Raw genomic sequence first — 14,744 nt, 5'->3', positions numbered from 1 at the left:
TGACTCAGATTGCATCTTGGCCTGCAGTTTTGTTTTAGGGAGCTGTTCTTTTTTTTCATGCAGACGATACGATTAAAAAGCAAATATTTTAACATAACTTAGTGATCTGAGCTATTACTGAAATGTCCACAGTTTCACTCTTTTTTTTTTTCCTAGATTAAAGAAAACTTTAAAAATCTATTTGCTTTGACATATGACACAATATTTAAGAACTGAAATCATCAATTAAATCACACATCAGAAACATTTCCCTTTGGTAAAAAATATAGTGCTAGACGATGTACACTTTGAAATCGTTGTTAATGTTTAAAATGCAATCTGAAGTGCATATGTTATTTAAAAAAAAAAAGGAAACATAAATTACAAAATTTAAGTTTATGGAAAAACTAGCAATCATTGCCTAGCAAAAGCATTTGCAGAGAAATGTGTATCTTTGGGTTTTGTGGATATGCATAGTTTTGTAGCATGAAAGCTGACTGTGTTATTCTTTATTTTATTTTTTGCCTATTGAAAAACAAGTAGAGCTAAAGTAAGCAGGATTCAGTCTGGACTGGATTGGGTGCCTGTAATAAAGTAACAAAGCCAATGTGTACATGAACGTAGCGAAAGCCTTTTGGATTGTCACTGAAAATAAAAAAGGTGAACACTGACAAGATTTCAGATTTTTTCTGGGGACCAAGGGAAACTGAAGTTAAAAATAAAGTCCTCGTATGGTCAACATGTTGGAGGAAATTCAAAGACTCTCATAAAATAAACATATTTTAAGAAGTGTTTTGAATTTCAGTATGTAATTTCTGGCCAACAGAAATTACAGTTGTATCTTTTGAGGGACATTATGTCAGATCAATGGTCATTATGCAAAAAAAAATAAACTGAAAACTTGATGCTTTAACCCATTCAGTTATTAAAATGCAAACAGGAATCAGATAGCTTTTCTTTAGAATTGCTACTAGAAAACTTCGTGCCATTGTGTCGCAATTATAAAATATTTGGATTTGATGTTACAGAAGATACGTAAATTGTTCCTTTAAAAAAACAAATCCACAAAACATAACAGACTTTGGCAGGGGAATCTCATCAGTATTTATTAAAAATTTAAAAAAAGTTTATGTCCTGGAAAATCAAGGAAATCGTTTGAATCATGTGCATAAGCTAAAAGATCCCAGCCCAAAGCATACTGCGAGTTGTTCCTAGGCTGTGTTTAATTCTAACCTTTGGACTTGGAAAGTTTGAGGAGGGTGTCTGCTCTGCCAGGTAAGGGCGATTGTGTGCATCTGTGTATACGTACACGTATATACAAATGCGCGTATGCGTGCCCTTGTTTTTCTGCAGTATTATTAAGAAAAGCCGTCCATACTTCACCATGTTGTTACATGTGTCTGTCTGCTGATTATAAAATGTGTTAAACAGTATTTAAAAAACAAAAAAATGCAGAGCTGCGCTTTGATTTATTCAGCGAACAAAACATATGCTCGCTGTTCTGTTCTATGTAATTCATATGATCAATAAAATTTTCTTTAAAAAGAGCAACTTTGGCATTTAGAAGGATTGAGCTGCTGAGCAGAAAAATGCTTTACTTGTGCTATATGTAGTCAACCTCTACGCTCTTGCACCAAAGTAAGTTTTTGGCTCCCCAGTGTCCTGTTCATGCTTTTATTATTTTTAATCTTCAGGGTTGAAGCTGTATATTGCGGCTGTTATCCACTGTGTCCCAAGGCCTTGGTGTACCCGGAGATATTTCCAGGTAGCTGCTTTGCTGCTCACTCCTTTTCCTGAAAAGTAATAGGCGATTCACGCTAAAATATAAAGTTTGAGAATAAACTTGAGCAAAAGCAATTGTTTATTTGGCAAGCCAACATGTTAGTGTTAAGGAAAATTTTATGTGTTTTAATACATTAGACGAAGTTTATATTTGCCATCTGTTCTTTTAAGATAACACAAAAGCAAGTTTTGAAATAGCATTCTTCATTGTTAGCATACACAACCCATAATGATAGATTTTTGTTAAAAGGTCAGTGATGCTGCAATGGCTTGCAGATTTTTTTGAGATACAGAAAAAAAAAAAAAGACGCCTGAAAATCACACCAAATTATTTAAACAATTTAATACTTAATACTATGCAACTGTGGTACAGGATACACACTAATGTAGTACCAGTTCTTTGAAAAATCTCATCACTAAATGTATCACATATGCATTGTGTTACATTAGAATAATGTATTTTAATCACCCAAAGGAGATGTCTAAACAGCACAACTACACAGTCTTATTTAGCATTAAACATCCTTGTGAGCTGAGGTAACCTTATAAAATCATGCTTAAATAATGTAAAACACGAGGCGGCACAGAGCAATATGCATTTTTAATTAGTAAAGTGACTAATATCGAGTGTGTGCTTTGAGGTTTTTGTTTCATTAAAAATGTATCTGTTTTTCCTGCAGCTGAATATCTGTATTCTACACCTGAACAGCTTTTTAAAAGGCTTCAGAATTTCTGCAAGAGACCAGATATTGTAAGGAAACATCTCTATAAGGTAGTTGTTCAGAACAGTTTTACGTGATATAATGCCATATTGAAGTACAAAGGAAAAAAAAAATTAAAAAAACAACATTTAATTAACATACTAATGTTTAAAGGAAACATGCTAGGGAGGGATATTAGTCGTTACACTAACAAGGATTAATTAAACTAGATGCCAGTTGTATTAACCTAGGTCTTATGAAATACGTGCACTTAATGCATGCTACATGCTTTTTTTTTTTAATTTATTGTTTTCTAAAATGACTGTCCTTTACATTTGGACCCAAGAGGCTTATAAAAATGAACCTGGATTAATGTAACTCATTAGTTTAAAAGGAAAATAAAAGAAAGATCCTACAATTATACTAATGAGGATAAACCTACCTTCCTATCCTAATTTAATCTGCAGTCCTCAAAACATGCAGGTGACTGGGACCAGGTAAGACTTCTCTGCCTTCTGGAATTATTTGAATTATTTTGATAGTTATGATTATTTTAACTCTTTGCTTTTTGAGTTATGTTAAGCATAAAAAAAAAAAAGTTTATTAGAAGCATAATTTACTGGTATTTATCATGTCCTGTTCTTTGCAGCTATTTATGTAGAGAAAATACAGTTTAAGTGATAGACCTTCCATTCGAGTTTTGATCAAGTGTTCAATGCTAGACTGACTTCCGCGTTTTCAAGATGTGTATTTATATTGCTAGGAATCACTTTTTTTTTTTTAATTATGTAGATAGAGCACTAAATTTTATATTATTTCAGTGAAAAATCATTATTACACAATACTGCTCTTACAAAATAACTGCTATTGTCTGCATGCTAATATGCAAACTTACAGCATTTTCTGTTCAGCTATAACTTTTACAGCCCTGGAAGCGCCGTGACCAGGGCAGATACACATTACCCCTGCACGACAAAGGTGTTCCAGGTAGCATTTGTGAAAACCTGGATTCACCTGAAAGTCCTTCGAGGGAGTGCATAGGCAGATATGCTGCTTGCGTTACCTGTGCAATATAAAAGCGGTCTCTCCTCGAGCATTCCTTGGCTGAAGCCACCCAGGCACACTGTTAACGAGCGAGTCGAGTAATCTCCTTCCTAATTTGGAGGCTCATGCTGCCAGCAGACCTAACCTCATCTCTCCAAGTTCCTCCCTCTGGGGACCAGAAAGTCTTGGTCTTGCAGCGTCTCGTGTGCCTCCCTACCCTTTTGCGCACACATGTAGCAGGAGGGAGAGTTTAGCCCGCACTTGACTTTTTTTGTGACCTAAAAATAGACATTTACATAATGATACATCAAAGATGATGTTGTTTCTGCAGGAAACAGTTAAACTTCAAGAAAAAAGGAGAGAACCAAAAATGCAATTTAACACCCAATTTCAAGCTCATTATCTTTCATTGTCTATTAACTTGGCAATGGTTCAGAAGGTAGCTCATAATAGTTTAAAATGCTGACTGAACACTTCCAGCGCTCAGCATTACTTCTTGAGTCAATAGTATTGTATAGTTAGACATGGTGGCTTCAAAGGGGAAGCAGTCCTTTAAACGTTTACCTTGACATTTCCCGATGCTTCAAGTTCGGCTAACAGTCCTGCTCACGTGGATCTCCTCTGTGCTTGTGGATCCCCAGCTCCTAAATAAAGCCAGGGCTGGCACACCAAAAGTGGAAATAATGGCAGGTCAAATACTGATGTGAAGCGGTATGGGCTTAAAAAGTGGCACAGGGAGCAGTGTCTGCACAGGCCCCATAACCAAACTACTGATTTGCTTTAGTGATTCTCTTATGGAAAAAATAATTAAAAAAAAAAAAAAAAACTTTGGAATTATTTGCAGCCAGGGTGCAACTGCAAAAATGGGGGGGCTTACCCCATCCTTTGCAGACAGACTCGTGTGCTATGAATGGTGCAGCTCCGCCAGATGTCCTGAGTGTTCAGTGAGCGTCTGCAACAGGTAGCAACTGAGCTGCATGGGGATCGTTTTAAAACGAGTAAAGCAGGGCCTAATCCAGAACCTGTGAATACCATTGAAAAGATCCCTGTTGTCTTTAATAGGCTTTGGCTCAGCTCTGAGAATACTGTTAGAGTTGTCTTTTGTACCTACACCCACGTACACTAAGTCTGTATTTTGCAATGAAACTATCCGTAAACCTTCTAGGAAGATGCTAACTTAGACGTGTGTAACCAGAGTTGGAACGATGCTTCTTTTTAGGAAGCTGAAAAGAGTGAAATCATGAAGGGCACGCAGTGCTTCCACTGTGGTCTCAGTTATTTCAGAATGGTATAATAGTATATACTGTAGTGGCATAGAAGAGGGCCCCCCCCCACAGTAATATATACCAACTAGCTACTTCTCGTTCGGAAACCTTCCTGACATGCTCCCTACCACAGTTCTTAAAGTAGCTGTTCGGTTTTGGAAAAAAAGTAAAGCTGCTTTAAAAGCAAATAATGCTTTTCTTTACTGCTTGGGGATTCTGCTTTATAGATCAGAAAGTAATCAGCATCAGAAGTACTTCGAGTTATCTTTTCACATATTGTATTTTATTGCTAAGGATACCCGTAATAAGTAGACAGCAGTCTCATTAAGCAGGCAGTTATTCCTTCAGTTGTCCTCAGTGCCTGTGCTGACAAAGTTGGGGGCATGGGGAAGATGAATGGCAGCGGGGCAGCCAGGTTAGGGAGCCAGACGCAGCGAATATCCCTGTGAAAATGCACAGACCCGTGTATTAAAGTGTAATAGCTTAATTCCACTGAGCAGATTCATGCTGGCAGACTTTTAAAAATGCCCATAATGTAAGCACCTAGAGAAACCTTTCCAAATGATACATTACTTACCCTGGGTATTCTCACAGCACCCAGGGCTGGTTCATTTGCATTTCGACGCTGCCTTCTACCAGTTGTTAACAGAAGATCGAGATCTGTTGAAAACAAACCTCATTTGTTATCAATTATTTGTTCTCTTCTGGTTTTATAGAATCAAACGTTCCTCTTTGGTTCTGGCTATTTGTGGTTGCCAAAGTGCCAAAACCAAGCGAATAACAACAACAGGGCACCAGTTTCCACTGGAGCACACCACAGGACCTGTCAGTGTCTGCAAGCTCCCCGAGTCCTATCTTGTAGATTTAAAAAATAAATAAATAGGGTGAAACATTTGTTTCTGCACTATTTTCTTTGAGTTTACCTTTCAGTTCCCTCACTTCAGTTTCTTAATTTAAAACAGCATGTATAAAGAGTATACAGTGGAAAGGGACAAGAAGAGTTGCCAAAAGCCAGGCATGGAAGGAGCTGACAACTTTAAATCATCTCTCCCAGCCCTCCCAGCTGAATGAGTGCTGGTTGACATGCTGTCAGCTTCAGTTCCTGCAGAAAAATCCTACTCTCACTCATGCTTGTTTAACAGAGAAAAGAATTTGGCCCACTTTCTGACATTCATCTTCTCATTTCCATCACACTACAGAAGCTCACCTGACTATGAAAAGACACATGGCGTGATTTTTTTTTCCTACTTACACCACTGTAGAAGATAAGGAACTGTGCTGAATTCAAAGGGATTAAACTGCTGTAAAATCAAATTAGGATCCCTGTTAGACCTTAGACATCTGAATTGTTTCCAGTCTCAGAATTTGGCTGAATAGGGCTGTTCTAACAAAACTTTTTTCTTTTCTTTTCTTTTTTTTTTTTCCCTCTTTTTGCTCCATTTGAGATAAAGCGATATAGTTGCTATTTCAGGAAAACAGGTAGGAGTTCTCTTCTGATCCAGCTTTAATATTTAGGCACAGCTAGGATGGTGGCAAGAGGCCTTCTCAGCAACTTGTTGCACTTGCATGCAACTGCCCTCTAACCCAGGCAGCTCCGTGAGGTTACAGTGGGCTAGACGTGTGGGAGCTTGGGGGAGCCCCATGTCAGATGTCCATCGGCCATTCAGCCCCATTGCAAGGAACAAAATTTCTTCACAGCTCTTGAACAAGCCTTGTAAGAGCCAGGGAAGATGCCTCTGTCCTTATTTCTACTTCACCACCCTCCGAAAAAACTCCCTGAGAACTTCATTTTTCCATAGGCATGCTGCCTGTCTGGATCAGCACATCATGTGCTTAGTTTAATATCATGGTTTTGGTAGTGGTCAGCATCAGATATCTGAGAGAAGGCTGACACGGGTAGAAGTAGGGTGTTAAAGGTCTTCTCTTGGTCTTTTAGAATTAGAGCTTGGTCTTAACCCAGGAATCAGAGATTTTATAATCTTGCATGTTCTTTTAGTATTAAGTATTTCCATACTGTACATACTAGTTCTCCATTTGACATTCAGGCCCTTGGAAACCTCTCTTGCTGTCTTTCATGGCTCTCTGTAGCAAGGCAGTTCATTCCATGTTTACAGACACAAGCATTAAAAGATTTCCTTCAGTTGGCTCAGTGTCCCACCTTCAGTTGCATTGAGTGTCTCCTTGTTCCTGAGTTGTTCGCCTGGTAGCAGAAGCTCCCACTCCATTTTTTCCAAACCATTCATTATTTTGTAAACATTTGTCAAACACTTACAGTATCCTGGGCTTTTCAGTCTCTCCTTGTGAATGTTAACCCGTGTTTATATTCTTACCTCTTATCATTCAAGCCATTTTGATGCTTGAGAGCTGTTTTTGTGCTGGTGTGATCATTACTTTACAGAGTATTCTAGGCCATGCCGTCAATTTATGTGATGTGTTGTACTCTGTGATAATTTTCAACCTGCTCCTTATGGAGCCAAACACACTGTTTACTTTTTAACCGTGAATGTATATTGAGCAGATGTTTGCTTACAGTGTTCTCCAGATCTTTTGTCCCAAGCTGATAAAGTTAATTTAGAGCTCTCCAGGCTGTGTGAATAGTACAAATATTCCCACCCATCGTGCTGACTTTCCTTTCAGTGGCAGAGCAAGCTTGCAGGGAAAGAAGGAGGCACTGTACTGAATTCCTGCTTCTACCTGGTTGACATTAGGTGCAGGTCAGAAGCAGGCTGGAAGCACAGGTGTGAAACTTGTATTTTCCTCTTGTGATGCTCAATTTCCAGTGAGAATAATTTAAAGTGGTTTCAGAGATGGTCTAAATCTGCCTCTCAGAACCTGAATAGGAAGGTTAGAGCAGCTAGAAAATGAAATGCAGCATGCTGCCTCCATGTCCTCCCGTCTCTGTTGGTGCTAGGAAGAGCTGCCTAAGTAAAATGTATGAACAAGGATTTTTTATGTGAAAGAAAACCTTGGTTACTTATTTAGAATAAAGAATCCTAGCGTAATTCGGAGAGGGACCTCTGGAGGTCATCTGGGTCCAGCCTCTGCTCAAAGCAGGGCCACCTTCACAGCAGGATGGATTCAATTGCTGAGGGTTGCGTCTAGGTTAGACTGAAGTCTTCACATTTTTCATTCCCATGTATCTGATATAGTCAAACACCTAGCTACATTAGGAGGTAGAAAGATCTGCTGGACCACGGACACAATTTAGGCAGTTTGGGTCAATCTAAGGTCTACATGCTGCACGTGGGTCCGGAAACACCTTTGGTAGAGTGAGGTCTGCTAGCTTTTGTGGATGTTCATGCTAGAAGAAATGAGCTAGCAGGGGCGGTTAGAAGTTGCCTGCTAGGTTATTCTGAGAGCCAACCATATTATGTTGAGTATCTCCTTGTTCTTGAGCTGTTTGCTGGAAGCAGAAGCTCCCACTCCATCTTTTCCCATGGCTTGCTGTGGCTCTCTGAAAGCCAGGGGATCGAGGAACTTTCAGCTCTCTGAAAATCCTGGTCTACAGCTCGTAGCAGTTGGCCATGCCTGTGGAGCAGGAAGAAAGCATTCATTAAGAAGGCAGTCCTGTGGGCATCTTTCAGCATCAACAAGAGGACTTTGAACTTTTTATTATAACAGTGATAGATAGCTTCCAGTTTAGTTTTAGAAAGTAGATGAACCACAGCCACTGCAAAATGGTAGATGGAGAAATGGGTCAAAGGAATTAAGATTGACAGAAGAGTTGCAAAACGCATGAAAACTAATTGTTTTTCAGTAAAGTGTATCCGCATTACCTTGAGAAAGAAAGCCTGAAGCTCTTTTCCTAGTGTCATGGTTGCTCAATGTGTTCTGAACCTTCTTTTCCTAATGGAAGGGTATCTTGCATAAATTCACATCCAACATCTATGTTTTTATTTAAACACAGAAAGAAAGAAGTGAGTTTTTAAAGGTTGATAAAAGAAACTGTAGTTTCTTCAAGGAAATACTATTACTCTACTGAGGAGTATTATATAGCTCTGGCTCGGGCCTCACAGTGCACCCAGTTCACGTAAACCAATGCTGTCTTTTGATGGTGGTTTCCAAAGGTGCTTGGAGTTTGAAAGCTGAGCTCCAAAAGTAATTACTACAAGCTGCTTTCCACCTTGATTCTTCCCTAATACTCACTTACAGGGGGAAGGAGCTGGGTCACGGAGTAAAGCTGACCCGACACAATTTGGCTCTGTAAATCACTCTGCTTTCTCGCACTCCAAGTCTAAGGTTTTGTGCTGAATAATAATCATTGATTCTCAATTTTGTTAAGGGAATTCTAAGAATGTGCATAAAATGTATGCCAAAACAGTACTGTCTGCTTGAACTCCAGCTACCCTGAAGCAGCAGGTCTGAACGGATCCTTACTGAATTCGGAAGGTTAACTCTGAAGTCTACTGATGGCAGCATAGATATTAAATATTTCTGTTCCACTCTGAGGACACAAGAAACAAAAACGTTTGTATCATAGAAGATACTGCAGTGCTGCTGACACTTACTGTGCTGTCTCTTCACACAAAGATCTTGCTTTCTGTGAAAACTTTGCTACTCATGACGATTTTGTCTCTGCATATTTAGGAACTGTTGACTGAATCATGTTCTATTCCTTGAAAACATGAATGCCCAGACTTTTGCAGAGTTACCACCCTTACCCCCCTCCAAAAAAACAGGAGTGGAGTTGATTCTCTCCAAGGTTACTCTGAAGTAGAGGCCAAAAGCCAGACCAGCGATGGCGGCGCAGGGGAGTTAGGCCCTCTCTCCTGCCGGTTCCTGGTTCTGCCAGGTCTGAGGTGTGAGAGGCAGGTCGGGCCCGCTCGGCCCTTGCTGTGTCTGCTGAGCCCGCTGGTAGGAGCGGCGTTTGGTGGTGGAGGTGCTCGATCAGGGCTGCCACCAACTTCACGGGGCTCCCTTTGGATCCGGCCTGGCGCTTCCAGCTGCCTCTCGGGGCCGCGCTGGGCAAGGCCGGGTCACGGCGGCGGGGCTGGTCCCCAGGACGAGCGGCTCCGCACACGCTGCTCCTCCCGAGGCCGGAGACGTCCCTTCTGCGGCAGCAGCTGACGTTCTGCGTGTGATCTCTCCTCTGCTTCCTCGTAGGGCGAGATGGCTGGCTTTTCTTGGGCAGCGCTCCGTGGTAAATTCAGGTCTCTGCTCGCAACAGAACCGAGGGAAGATTTGTGACAGATGGGGCTAAGTCACAAACTTGCAGCCTCAGGCAGAATTGTGGAAGTTTCCAGAGTGTGCCCATATTTACCTGATCAGAGAGAAAAGAAAATCTGCAGAGGAAGCCGAGCCTGGCTGCTTGTCATAGCTGACACAGAGCCATCTGCCACAAACCTGTGGCGGCTTCAGATCTCCAATCCCTGCCACCACCCCAGCTCAAATTAAATACAGATTCTTAGAGACGTTATGATGGTTACACATGTCCTCGGCATCACATGCAGGAGACTGTTCAAAAAAAATATGTGGCCTGTTGTATAACCGCACTCATGTATCCCATATGTGGTGCCACATTGAATTTCCGGTTGAATCTGTTTTTATCCTTTGTACTGGATGACATGGTGCCTGAATTCTTTCTTTTCGCCGACACGATGGCAGCCAAGCTGCAGCTTCAAACGCTCACACTTGGCTGGGTTTCTACCTAGGTTGCCAGGTTATCATTGGAGCCTTATTGTGTCCTCAAAGGGCCACAGGGCCTGAAAGGAGGATCCGAGTGCTACCGGACTAATTGGGCAGCCATCTCTGAATTGTTTGTAGGCAAAGGGCTGCTTTAGCACTTTTCTTTTTGCAAATTAATGACTCTCTGGCACAGGGGTTTTTAAGTGAAGGTATTAATAAGGGGTCTGGCAGGTAATCCCATGATTCGCGGAGTTACATTTGCATTTAATTAATCTTAAAGAAAGCTGAAAGATAAACAGCTGTAATTCAAACTAGCATGGGAAATATGCTACATGGTGCCATCTATCCGATAAAATGAAAGCTGAGACACTTGTTTTATTTCTCTCAAGGATGGAGAACAAACAGATAACAGTCAAAATACTTCCAATAAAAAGTAGTAGTATAAATGTAACGGCCGTTCATCAAGAATCTTTGCATCCAGTTACAAATACAGTCTTTTAAAGATAAATCACTTATGATTCCAGCAGTCAAGCTGCTATATTTGTTGATGTAAAATGTTTTGAAGATGTAGATTGTACAATAAATTTTTAATAAAGTGCCCACTGCAATTTTTAATTAGCATATCTCATTCATGTATAAGTGTGTACATCTATCTGTATGTTTATCACTATGCATATCCTTGTGTCAGAGTCAATGAATGCAATTGTGCCTTTATCTGATGAAGTAGAATCTGCTTTGCAAGTGATAATAAAATGTTCTGACAATTCCAAGATTTTCAGCTCCGTTCTGGGAAGAAGCAGGAAGAGGATTCTCGGTAAGTCATTACCACGTAAAGCTTGGTAAGACCTCTCCTGACGGACAGGTATGGTTTCATCCTCCCTCCTACCAGGCAGGGTGGCTCTTGTCCCCGTGCCTGCAGGCTGTCACCCAATGGTAAATGTGAGCATCTTTCCTGTGCCAGCCTTGCCCCAGCTCCATGGGGCTCCAGGGCTGCATCCATGGCAGAGGAGAGGTTCAGGCTGGTCCCACTGCACGCACTGGCTTCCCAGTCAGCAGTGGGAAAGGATCTTTTCTGACACCATCAAGATGCTGAATTGTCCTTTCTCAGCGTGAGCAGGCAGTAGCTCTCTTTAAAATTGCTCTATTAATCAGTCAAAAAGCCGAGGGAGATCCAGTGGCAAATGGTAAATGTTCAGATATTTTTCTGGCACTGCAGAGTTGTAATTTTGCAGTAATCATCTGTCTTATATGTTGGTTTCTCCCTGTTTCTGCTCGATCAAAGCCCAACTTGGCTCTAGATGTTGAATGTGGTCTTCTCAGGGAAGCGTGCATGGATGTGGTAGTCACATTTGGTAGAGCCAAGTAGCAGAACTTCTTGCATTTCCTGTCTGACTGCATCATAAATCTTCACTAAGGCTATCACACCTTGCACCAGCAAGAACAAATTAGAATATTTTTTTTACTATTGGGGAAACTGAGGCATGGTACGATTAAAGTGGCTTGTCCCAGGTTTCACAGCGAGTCGCTCTCCAAACCAATAAAAGGAAAGAGGAGATGCTGCAACGTCATGCTATGGCGAACAGCCTGCGCACGTAGTGCCATGAGACTCGATACGCCAGAACTCGATGGTTTTGACTCGAGACCGCTGATGCCTCCAGAGCATGTCCTGACCAGGCCCGCGGCCGAAGGAGGTCTCACCCAGCTCCTTAGCGAGGTGATGTCCGGCTTTGGCTCGCTTACTGATCGGTGATACTTTAACCATTCCTAGCTAGTCTGAGCAAGGCTTCATCTGGATGGAAAATTTTCCCTCAGAGTTACAAACCCTTGCAAATAATGCTTTATAATAGGAACACTCTTAGAAGTTTAATTATAGGGTAATAAATAGCAACGCGGCATTATCCTCGGATACTTCTTTACATTCTTAGTGAATATACACAGCTGGTCCAGAGCATGAAAACATCCTTGCCGCGTCTCCTAGGTCCCGGAGGCTGGCCTGGTTTTTGGGGCCAGCCCGGCCCGTTTCAGGGTCCTCTGCCAGCGGGGTGCCACAAGGCCTCAGGTGGGCCGAGGCCCTGTTACCCCCCCGGTGGTCTTCCCCCCCCGGCTCAGGCTGGGTGCCGCAGCAGACTGAAACAACCTGAGGAGTTTTGGCTCGCAGTTTGCGAAGATCAAACAAGCCAGCCGCTCTGCGCTGCTTCATTTAAAGCCTTCACTTCAAAAGGTCACAGAGGCAAATTGGGATCTCGGTCCCGTTGTTCCTCCACACATGAGTAATCTGAGAATGCACAGACCTGATCTTAAGAGTAAAATGACAGAATTAGCCCCGACTTACTTTCATATTTATTGATGTTTCGCCTGCATTGACACCGCGACTGCAAGCTCTTTGCTGGGAGCTGCGGCGCGCGGCTGAAGCGCAGTGGGTTTCGCTGACTCCTACCAGACGGCTCCTCGCCTCCTGCATCAATAGCAGGCCAGGCACCTAATCCCCCAATCCTTTTGTCTTAGCGTTTGAGATCACAGGAAACACAGGTTTATTCCACATGAGAATTGTCTTTTGCCGTCTAATGGAAAAGAAAATCCTAAAATAACCGGGGAATTTTTTTTTTTTTTTGCAAAGCGTTTCCAGCGCTCCCAGCCCCGCTCGCTCGTGCTGCAGGCACCGCGAGGAGCCGCGCGGCAGCCCAGCTTCACCCGTGCTCGCAGCGCCGAGACCTCTGACTTAGCTCAAAGCTGTTCCGAATTAGGAGGCTAGATTTTTCTAATTGCATTTTTAAAGACCGAGCCAGCAGTTCATTAGAAGCCATGGAGCAAATTCTGCTTCTCTATTACACCAATATAAATCTTGAATGAATTTATCTCAGGATAACTGGGAGGGTAGAACGTACCTCCCATATTGTTCCTCAGATTATTAAAAGTTACAGGGCCTTGAAAATTAAATTCACCTTTCCCCGTTCGAGCTGTTTACTCTTTGTTTCTTATTCCAGTAAGGACAGTTGAAATGAATTAGTCGGTCTCATTTCTGCTCATAGTCACTTTTAAGTTTGGTTCTCATGTACTAGCCCAAGACTAGTTTGTGTGGAAAAGGCTGGAGGGCATTTTCTTTCAAACAAATTGTTTTCATGGGAATAATTTCCTAGAGAATTATATTAAAACATTTCCATCAATCCCTGATTTTGCAAAAATATTTTCCTCTTCTATATCCTTGATTCGGGGCCTCGGCAATTCTTTATTTACAGATATAAATGAGCACCTTAATGAAAGTCCTTGAGAATTTTACCCTCTAATAGGCTAACCTTATTTAACTGAAATACTTTTAAGTGATTCAGCCTGGTAAGCGAGGCTTCGTCTTGGAGGAAAATTTTGCCTCTGAGTTATGAACCCTTGCAAATAAGGTTTTATAATAGAAACACTGTCAGAACTTTAATTATAGGGTAATAAATAGCAATGCTGCATTATCTTCTGATATTCTTTACATTCTTAGCGAATATACACAGCTGTTGCTGGGGGCTGATAATCGAGGGCTGTGGAGCTGCGCTGCGGCTCTGCCCGCACCCCGCGTGGAGGCAGCGGCAGGGAGGAGGAGGAGGACGAGGAAGAAGATGAAGAAGGGGGAGGAGGAGGAGGAGAGGAGGAAGGAGGGAGGGAAGCAGCCGCTGGAGCAGAGCCCCCCGGGCTGCCCCAGCGGCCCCGTGGCCGCAATGCCGGCGGTGGAGGCGGCGAGGGGAGGCGAAGGGAGGCAGAGGCAAAGCCCCGCGTAGCGCCAGCCGCTAGTCCGGGGGGTTGCTGACGAGGAGAAGGACTTCCAGCAGCGGGGCGCCCCGCGGCCGGCAGCGGAGCCGGGCGCTGCCTCCCCCGGGCTCGGCCTCCCCCCCGGCGGCTGCCCGCGGCCCCCGGCGCCTCGGTGCGGAGCCGCTCGGCGGAGGCTGCCCCGGCCCTGCGGGTGCGGGGCGGCTGGCCGGCTGGCCGAGCTGCGAACGCGGCCCCCGATAAATCAATAAAAAAATAATAATAATTAAAATTAAGTAAAAAAACCCCAACCGAAGCGCTGCGACGGAGCGCGGCGGTGAGGGCTGGCGGGTGCACGCAAAGGGCTTAACCCTTGGGGCTGTGGAGGCGAAACGGGGAGCGCCCTGGCAAGGCCTGTCTGTAAACAATGATAATTAGCCTTTTCAGAAATCATAACGCTGATTAAAATCTCCGATTCATTATTTATTCATCACAGAGCCTCCTCGCAGACGTGGGAATAGGGATTAAAACCTGGCGGTGCTCAGCCCGCGAGGCGCCGAGGAAGGGGTTAAGGCGAAGGCGAGGAGCCCAGGCCCTGGGAACGCTGCTCCTCGCAACCAAT

General features: G+C 42.9%; 1 protein-coding gene across 49 annotated transcripts in view; it reads left to right on the top strand.

Annotated features, from left to right (window-relative positions):
* GTDC1 (glycosyltransferase like domain containing 1) overlaps nt 1-11,011 on the top strand; it is a 182,395-nt gene extending 171,384 nt beyond the window's left edge. For 30 of the 49 annotated variants that reach the window (XM_080599802.1, XM_080599792.1, XM_080599789.1 and 27 more), the window contains 4 exons: nt 1,674-1,744; nt 2,442-2,533; nt 2,930-2,959; nt 5,488-5,663. In XM_080599802.1, coding sequence (XP_080455928.1) covers nt 1,674-1,744; nt 2,442-2,533; nt 2,930-2,959; nt 5,488-5,646 — 352 coding nt within the window. In that variant the 3' untranslated portion in view covers nt 5,647-5,663. Of the gene's footprint in view, nt 1-1,673; nt 1,745-2,441; nt 2,534-2,929; nt 2,960-5,487; nt 5,664-9,053 lie in introns of those variants that run through there. The other 19 variants (XM_080599818.1, XM_080599830.1, XM_080599817.1 and 16 more) reach the window with 6 other exon arrangements.
* Nucleotides 11,012-14,744: the final 3,733 nt, after the last annotated feature.

The sequence above is a fragment of the Anser brachyrhynchus genome, assembly GCF_964034855.1.
Source record: "Anser brachyrhynchus genome assembly, chromosome: 7".
NCBI lineage: Eukaryota > Metazoa > Chordata > Aves > Anseriformes > Anatidae > Anser > Anser brachyrhynchus.
This window is presented reverse-complemented; position numbering and strand designations above follow the sequence as displayed.